Source organism: Ascidia mentula, chromosome 9 (assembly GCF_947561715.1).
Source record: "Ascidia mentula chromosome 9, kaAscMent1.1, whole genome shotgun sequence".
Classification (NCBI taxonomy): domain Eukaryota; kingdom Metazoa; phylum Chordata; class Ascidiacea; order Phlebobranchia; family Ascidiidae; genus Ascidia; species Ascidia mentula.
In genome coordinates, this window is record NC_138574.1 from 14703856 (window position 1) to 14713075 (window position 9220).

The window sequence follows — 9220 nt, forward strand, 5'->3', positions numbered from 1 at the left end:
CTGCATTTTTTATATATAGGAGAAATTAGTTCACGCAATAAAAATTTTACTGTGTCAGGGGTTGGGAAATATATTTTTTAATATGCCGTCATAGGAGTATTTACGTTTTCTTGGTTGTAAACTTTACCCTCAAAGAGTAACTTTTTCGTAAGGTTTGCGTATTTTTATACATAACTATAACAAAATGAAATGCAGATATGTTTAAAGGTCTTTTACTCATATATTTAATTGTTGTATGCTGGACTTCTTGCTAAGGTATTATCTATCCTGCCTTAGACCGACCACACGCTGATGTTTGGTTTGTTATATGTACGTCAATGTGTGTTTAAATGTTTGTTGTCACCTACTGCCTTCAAGTTGTGGCCGTTCGGTCCATATGTAGATATTGCCCAGGACGAACTGTGGGCTCCTTCGAATATAACTGATCTATCCGTTGTTTTTCAAATATATTTTTACTTGCGATAAAAGAATAACGAAGGAGAAAAAAAATCACAACACATGACGTCACGGTATTTCGATGTTCAAAGCGCACACAAGCGAGTCTTGGGATATTAACAATTTTTTTCCAAGATTATTTTCGGGAGTTTGTAGTTTCCGCTTGAGATCCGTCGACGCCGTGCCCTCCTTTTGTGAGTTCGAGGCCACAGAAGCGACCGCTTCAAGTCCACTCAAAACTTCAGAAAGTTTTTTTTCGTTGTCCATTCCCGCTGTTAAATTTCTTATTTCGTCGAGTTTGTTTGCAATAACTTGAATATAAACATTCTCTTGTAATTTTTCTTCCGCTGTCGTCAGATCTTCAAATTCAGTTGGGATTTTCGTGGCTTCCTGATAAGAAAAAGACGATTTAACGACGTATCCCACACGGTGTGAATCACACCTAATCCCAGCATATCTTACATGGTCAAAATGCAGAAGTTTTTTTTATGGAAAGCAAATAACAAATCAGTTACTTTTACTAAGCACATAGTATGTTTGTCTGGGGAATATGTAGAAGGCTTTATCTATTATGACAAAAAACGTGTTTATCAGAAAATTCACTTTGCGACAGAGGTGGGTATAACAAGCACAGGGCGTGCCAAAAATCAACCTTAAATTCGGTAATACATACGTTTGCCACGTGACAGATAGCGCACAACAAATATGACACACATCACCGTTTTACTTCAAGCAAATATCGCCGTTACGGATCACAAGTATTATTCACATGGTTCTACTGTGCAAGCTTAAACGTTTTGATTGTTACAAATTATTTTGTCGCATCCAGAAATAACATGTGGTCGTACCTCCGTTAAATCATGCCCAGTGTGGTGATCATTTGGAGGCAGAAAAACATTAAAAGTTGTTTGTTTCAATAAAGTTGGATCACAATCTGTTAGAGCTTGTCGGATAAGCTTTCCTCTCTGTGTTTGTTCAAAGGAGTCCTTTGCAGAAATCTGTGAATCCAAATTATTTTAGCAAATTTTGATCAAAGGCTAGTTGAATAGCAGACGAAACGTGGGTGAATAAAATGTTTACTAGTACAGATCAATCAAAATACAATATCCCTAGGCCTGGTAACAACATACTATTTTAACAAATTTTCCCAGTTTAACATTTTATGTGCAAAAAAATACAATGTGTCATTGCAAGAATAGATAATTATAGTTTTGAATATTTTTGAGCAAAATCATTTACCTCAAACTGTGGAAACTCGATTCTGTGCATTACCCTGATTTTCGCTTTGCACCCAACTTTTTTGGAACCTCTTTGTCTCCTTTTCCTCGCTGAAGCACTCAAGGGATTTTCATTCTAAAATTAACTCAAAAATAAAAAAGGCAATGAAAATAAACTACGTCCAAATACCGGTTTTAACTTTCTTGACTCATTTTTAACCCTGTTGTAGTCTTTTCCATGTTGACAAAGAAGTTGTTTGTGTTGAATTATGATAAATGGCATTAACATATTATCCCATCGGACTTTGCATTTTGAAACATCTAAAAATAGTTTTAAAATTGGGTGTAATGTATGTTGTTAGAGTGTTATCCAATCTTTCTCACCAAACTTTTCATTGCTATAGTAGATGAATCTCGATTTTGTAGAAGATTGAAATTCTTCAATTACTTTTTCTGCTTCTTCAAATGATTTTACATTCTAAGAAGAAATAATTAGGCAAAGTTGTAGACATGGCCACTAAAAACCATAGAATCACTTTATACCTTCACAATTAATGGGGATAAAAAAGATTCATTTCTTTCAAAGTTGCTTCCGTTCTAAAAGGATTTCATGCTGCATTTATTTAAGCACCGTTGTATTACAATACAGTACACTGTGTGTTACCCATCGTTTTCAAATAACTCATTTAATTGCTTTTATGTAGACAGTGGCAAAACACAGAGACTAGAACTTAATTCAACCAAAATCGCACAAGCGGTTTTTAAGATTTTTTTTCAAAAATTGTAAAGATTTTTTATCTACCTGTACATTTAGATGATTCAGAGATTTTGGAAACCTAACACAATACATAAGTTCTGCGACAATTTCTGCTTTAGTAAACAACGCTTTTTTAATATCTTTGCTTGCATGTGTTCGGTAGTATAGGGTGTCCACTTTAAGCTACAAAAAAATAAAACCATCTACATTTACAATATGGATTAACACTGTTCTATTTTGCTGTTTCTACTTGCCTAGTATTGGTGTCTAACTTGCTTATACAATTAAACATAGCATTAGTTTAGGGCACAGAGGTACACAAGGATTTTTTTGATATTTCACACAAAATTTGTTTAAAATAACTGTACATAACAGTAACAGAATCAAGGGTTTCTACCTGATATTGTGGATATCGTTCCACTTTTAATAGAGACAATGAATGAGCACCTTTTATAGAGTTTTGCTTCCTAAATGATTGTCTTTGAAACCCTGGAATGTAGGTTTCCCTTGCAAGGATAACATACGGTGTGCTTGTGTTGTCCCAGTATATCTTTTTGTTATTGGCCTCTACAAAATAATTACATGTATGTTACCACATTTATGGAAACATCTATTTTTAAGGGTAAAGTGACAAAATAAATTATGAATTTTGTGTTTGCAAAAACCTATCCCAATGTTAATTGCACTTACCATATGTAAAAGTGTAAATCTTAACAAGCTGTGTGTTAAGTGATTCTGCAATTTCCTCCAAGCTCAATACTGCCTCTTCCATTGAAGAAATCCACTGCAGGGATAATGAATTCTATTGAAACCATTTTTTTAAAAATCTATTCCCTTTTACCTTTTCAGATTGCGCACAATCCTTGGTTGGAAAATTATCAGCCGATATTTCTACTTGAATTTTACTGAAAATAATCAACAGCAGTTAAACCAGACCAGTTCCATAATTGTGGCAGAATGTAGCCTCCAGCTTGATATAGTCATAATATCAGTGACACCAATTTATTAGGAGTGAAGTTTAATTATTATACACAAAAAAAACAGTTATACCAGTGTTAAAATATATTCTAGAGTGTGTTTCTAAGGTCATTATGGTAAGCTGCAGCTTATACACAAATTCATATTATTGGCTCCACATTGCTTATCATAAATAAAACTGCTTGAAATTGCAGTCTTAGTTAGCCAGATCTTACGGGATGAACAGAGGCTTTTCGAAATGTTTATACAATGGTGTTGAGACATAAACTTGTTAGCTTACATGCAGAAGTGCTTTGTGCCTAATCAGACAGCAGTAGTACATTCAGGAACAGCCCAGCTTATGAGTATTTAATAGTACATGGAGAGGCGTTTATCAAAATAACTTGTACCTCTTTTTCAAGGATAGTTAATAAAAAGAGGAAAATTGTGTTGAAATGTCAGCAACTGAAGGAAAGGTGCCGGTGAATGGGGTTGAAATTCATTACGAAAAAGTTGGACATGGAGACCACGTTGTGCTGCTTATGCCAGGGGCAATGGGCAAGTCCATATGGATGTATATAATTTTAACGTTACGTTATTTTTCACCCAAATATGCAAGTGTTACGTGTGGTATTTATGATAATTCAGAGTTTCGTGATATTGGCCACTTCGTTGCAAAAAAAACGAAAAATATGAAATGTCAATAACTTACCAAAACCACCTAAGGTTGGGTACCACCACCCATCCCACCATAGTCCATCCGCAATACACTGCGTTTTCCAATAGTTAACTGCATACAGGGCCACTGTTTTGACCTAGTAGATTAGATTAAAACAATGGCTTTGTCTGCAGCTACGTTATTGGCTCCATTGCTTTCCTTTCTCAATTTTCTTACAGTGATAAAAGTAAACACAAGCAGCAATTAAATTTATATTTTCAAGGCACCACAAGAGAGCACTTTGGCCCACAACTCGAGAATTTGAACCGGGACAAACTCACAATCGTTGCAATTGACCCTCGAGGTTTAGGCAAGTCGAGGCCTCCTGATAGAGACACGCCACCAGATTTTCTTTACCGCGATGCAAATGACGCAGCTGGGTTAATGTAGGTGTTTGAAAAACTTCGTTGTAGCAACAAACTATCATAAAAATATATTTTTTTTGTATGAAGTAAAAGTAAATTTTGCAACATTGCACTTTTCATCCGAAGGCTCTAGGATTCGAAAATTATTCATTGCTTGGTTGGAGTGATGGGGGTAACTCGGCTGCCATCTTGGCTGCGAAATATCCCGACCGGGTTAAAAAGATAATCATCTGGGGCGCAAACTCGTATATGACAGATGAAGACAGTGCAGTTATAAAAGGTAAAATAGTCTAATCTGTAGAGCACAAAGTATAAGCAATGGTTACTCTAAAACCCTGTTGCCACGTGCTCGTTAGAATAACAGCACATCCTGATATTCTAGATGCATGTTTTTAGGAATTCTGGATCAAGTTTCAGGAATTCCCCTCTCGGGTAAACCCCTTAGCGAACTAGAAGGGTCAGAGTACACGGTAGCTGTAACAAAAGAGTGGTCAACGTGTATGCTTAAACTGGCAGAAAACAAAGATGAAAATGGCGAGGCAGATCTCTACAGAAACGTACGCCTGTTGGTTTTTAATTAAATTACGCATTACTAGCTGTATGGTTAACATAGTGTTACAGACTATTATCCACACAAGATATGAAATCAAATAATTTATCTTATATACCCACGTTTTAGGCAATATAAAAATTTTATTAAGCAGATATTGACTGTTATTGTCAAAGTTTAAAAACGACAACAACGTGTTCCATTATGCGAACATCAAAATAATAATTGTTTAATGTGAAAATTTTGTTTCTATGCCGGACAGGAGTTGCCGAAGATTAAGGCGGAAACTCTGGTTGCTCACGGAACAGCTGATGAATATGTTCCATTTTTCCATGCTGAATATCTTCGCAAACATATAAAAAATGCCAGGTGGTCATAAGGCTTACATATGTACTGCACGCATACAACAACTATGTGTGACCTAAGTAAATTTATTGCCCGATTTATAGAAACTATTGTCAAAATTTTCTAAAGATCTTTGGTTAATTGTAAGATTTTGTAGGTTTTGACTTTTACATCGCAGTTACCTTTAATATTTTATTTATCGCAGTTACCTTTAATATTTTATTTATCGCAGTTACCTTTAATATTCTTCACAGACTCAAAGCTTGGGAAAATGGAAATCACGACCTTCATCTTAAGGATCCTGCAAAGTTCAATGCAATGGTTGAAGAATTTGTGTGCACTTGAAAAGTTCATCTCGTATAACCATTGAATGTAGCCTACCTTCGATTACACTTAAAAAACTTGTGTGGCAAAATAAATGACAAATAGTAAAATGCAATTGTTGGCTACTTGTCAAATATAATTTTAGCTCTTACTGCGTTTTTACTCCAATAAAAATAAGGGCCATTGCAAGATAAATTGGTAATGTCAATGCGCCATATTTGGGGATAAACATGTTTTTACCTGTTCCATACCAGAAGGTTTTTAAAAACCTAAAGGCTGATCACAGTAACTGTGCTGTCTTCAGCGAAGTTTTATTACGTCATCACAACAGGCCGCAGGTACATTATAAAAGAACGAAAAGTCACTTTACATATCATAATATACCTGGCCCTAAAGCCAGGCTAAACGTAGCAAGGCACGTGCTAAAACCATAACAATGTCCTTACGTGTCAGTAAAACGTTGAAAACATGCTTCACGTAATTCGAGTTACTTTTGTTTAGAACCCAAGTCACAATAATAGATTTTATGAAGGAAATTTTGGCATGTTCGCTACAAGCTTAAAGAAAAAAAATCCGACGAAATATGTTACGGTTGAGTGATGTATGACTGAATCACACAAGCCCTGACGAATCTGACTCCTGATAAAAAGGCTACTCTCTAACCCAAAGTCAATCTGTCGGTTTAATGCATAAATAACAGTCGCACGAATATTACAATAAAACGTTACAAACCACGCGTACTAAAATGTATGTCTGTTTGTCTTGAAAATTATCGACTTAATGTCTTGACTTAAATGACTCTATGCGACTCTCCGTGACTCTATATGACTCCCTGTGACTCTATATCTCTTCCTGTTTTACCCAAAGTGGTGTGGCTTATATAGAAAACGCATACAGGGTCGTTTGGGTTCGGACTGATACGTGACTCATTTGAAATGACAGCTGTGTTGATGGAAGGGTCACGTAATTTGAATAGCCGGATAATTAGCTGTCTTCCGTGCATACAATAAACAGCGTGTTATCCGCCGTATGTTGAAATGGGTTCGTGGCGTATTACTCGACGTTAATAAAAATACAGATGCCACGTAAACACAACATAACATACGAGAAATGTGACGTCATATACATAAAAACTCCCGTCCTCGTAAATGTTTTCCGAACAAGTGTTTATGGTTCCTCAACATTAATCTTGTCCTTTGATAGATTGAATTTTTTGTTCTTGTTGCGAATTGTCCATATCTTTTGATGTGATTTCCTTGTTCAACTCCTGGTTGTACTCGTATATAGATCGCAGTTGTTACTCCCGCACGAGTATAGACGGTGGTGATCGTTGAAAGTTGAAAGATTGCGTACGCCGTCGAAATATGCGTCAATCGAAATCCGGAAACCGTCGGAAATTGTTGAGTTGTCAAACGTACATACTGAGATGTCCGTGCTGTGAACACTCGAACGTAATCATCAACGTTTAATGATCTGCTCGTATCTGTCAAAAAAAACTCGAACATCCTGCCGTTATATCTAGGCCTAAACACAAAACATAACAGATAAAAGTTATAATTCACAAACAAATTTATAATATAGTACATCAAGATATTCTGTCTGTTGTCTACTTTGACGCGCAGGGGACATGAATGAGTGACATTGAATTGCTCGTGTTTACGAGTCATATAAGGGACTTTATTGCTGCCATGTGAGGTCTCTATAGCGCTAATATCGTCACAGCGAAAAATTAATCAACACGATTATCATAACTTGTGAGTAACTATACTGTCCGTTAAGGTCGTGCATACCAATACAGATAGGTTCGACATGAGGCGTGTGTTCAAAAATCCCAATTAGTTAAACGAACAAGCTTTTGTACTGAGCAGAGTTGGCAAAGTTTGACGGTCAGTGTGGGCTAAAAAGGATTTGCAAATGTGAAATGTAACTTGCGCCTTGGCCGTATGCACAAATCTCCCACATTGCATTGTATAGACACGCAGTTTTTAGAGAGTGATGAATGCCTTCTGCGGTCTGTAAAATAAGTCGCTTTTTAATTTTACCAGTGCATTTGGAACTTCGTAGGTTAATCACTGCGAATTATTTTTTCACCTACGGCTCCCAAGCCTGGCTTCAGTGCTCAGTAATCAAGTTTGTAACGTCTGATCACTTGCGAAAAATGTGGCGTGTTAATTGCCTTGCGACTAGCAATTATATGCTCTTCGAGTCTTTGCTCGGTGAATAAAAAAGGATTCAGTTTGTGTCGAGGGGACACGGTCGCGAGATGTCGCGCTTGCCCAAATGCTTTTGCATTATAACACCAATTTCGCGTCATTTTGTGCATTTCTCCTGCTATTTTCCTTCAGCAAGTTCAAAAATTACATAAACATTAACGTTTTGGAAACACGTAGCCATGTCGAATCTAGAATAACTGTTATACAATTTCCTTCAACGATTCTGGCAGTTACTTACAAGGGACACAAGGTAAAGTCAGGCGGTTCGTTGCAAATCGATATATCGTTACAGCTACCTCACATGAAGGAAATGTTTGTGTTTACAGACGTAAACGGTGGTGATTTAGATTTGCATTAAGCTCATGTCAATTAATAAATGGGCCGAAAAATCATACATGAAAGCTGTTAATTAGTAATCTCTTGCTTCGAATAGCCATAACAACCCCTAAGCTAGTACGAGGGTTTCTCCTAATGAGGGACAAAATAAAATGAGTAAAAAATGCATGCAGGCTGGGCGACCTCGTTTGCGCAATGTAAGAAATAACGTGTCAGGCCCCTTAGCTGACGTCATGCCTCCGTGAGGACTTTCTAAGCAGACAATGTTATGACCATTTTTCCACAATCAACCCTAAGTTGCCAGCAGTGACGTATGTTAAAGAAAATAATCTAACGTTTCGGACATGATTTAATTAAATCTAAAAAACACTTCCCAAAGTGTATTCGCGTGTGACGTAAACTTATTGAGATGCAAGCGTTATTACAACATCATAATATCAACGAAAATGAGATTGACATAACCACTACGGTCAGGCTTATGCTTATAACTATAAAAACGGTTTGACATTTGACAAAACATACTTAACAGCAGTTTGGCATTTTCTTACACAATCAGGCGCATAAAATCAAGAGAAAAACAAACGTCATACCTCATTATTGTTCGAAATGTTTGTTTCGATCTTTGTCCTTGATGGAGAACATCGAGAAATGTCTGAAAAACTTGTTTGACATGGTTAAAAATCAGAAGGTTTAAATGCCCGTTCAAATATCACGTCGTTGGGTGGCACCAAATTTATGTAGGGCGTTCTTTAAAACGTCTACACAAAATATTAACACTGCCGTATATCTGACTCCTGATAAAAAGGCTACTATCTAAACCAAAGTTAATCTGTCGGTTTAATGCATAAATAACAGTCGCACGAATATTACAATAAAACGTTACAAACCACGCGTACTAAAATGTATGTCTGTTGTCTTGAAAATTATCGACTTAATGTCTTGACTTAAAATGACTCTATGCGACTCTCCGTGACTCTATATTTCTCTCTGTGACTCTATATTT

General features: G+C 36.4%; 2 protein-coding genes and 1 long non-coding RNA gene across 3 annotated transcripts; 1 reads left to right on the forward strand and 2 right to left on the reverse strand.

Annotated features, from left to right (window-relative positions):
* Window positions 1-363: 363 nt before the first annotated feature.
* LOC145913242 (uncharacterized) lies at window positions 364-4675 on the reverse strand. The gene is made up of 12 exons (XM_083000833.1): window positions 4366-4675; window positions 4079-4181; window positions 3251-3314; window positions 3100-3193; window positions 2807-2976; window positions 2455-2592; window positions 2196-2249; window positions 2037-2130; window positions 1843-1973; window positions 1675-1788; window positions 1284-1433; window positions 364-825 (listed from the first exon to the last, which is right to left on the reverse strand). Exons 2-12 carry the CDS (start codon window positions 4117-4119, stop codon window positions 505-507), a joined length of 1371 nt encoding a protein of 456 aa, XP_082856959.1. The 5' UTR covers window positions 4120-4181; window positions 4366-4675; the 3' UTR covers window positions 364-504.
* On the forward strand, window positions 3258-5740 carry LOC145913244 (serine hydrolase BPHL-like). The gene is made up of 6 exons (XM_083000835.1): window positions 3258-3924; window positions 4308-4474; window positions 4576-4729; window positions 4846-5006; window positions 5262-5368; window positions 5599-5740. The coding sequence occupies exons 3-6, from the start codon at window positions 4699-4701 to the stop codon at window positions 5687-5689; spliced, it is 390 nt and encodes a 129-aa protein (XP_082856961.1). The 5' UTR covers window positions 3258-3924; window positions 4308-4474; window positions 4576-4698; the 3' UTR covers window positions 5690-5740.
* LOC145913245 (uncharacterized) lies at window positions 5017-6045 on the reverse strand. The gene is made up of 3 exons (XR_014403333.1): window positions 5909-6045; window positions 5581-5645; window positions 5017-5342 (listed from the first exon to the last, which is right to left on the reverse strand). It is a non-coding gene; the product is annotated as an uncharacterized LOC145913245 (long non-coding RNA).
* Between the last annotated feature and the right edge of the window lie 3175 nt (window positions 6046-9220).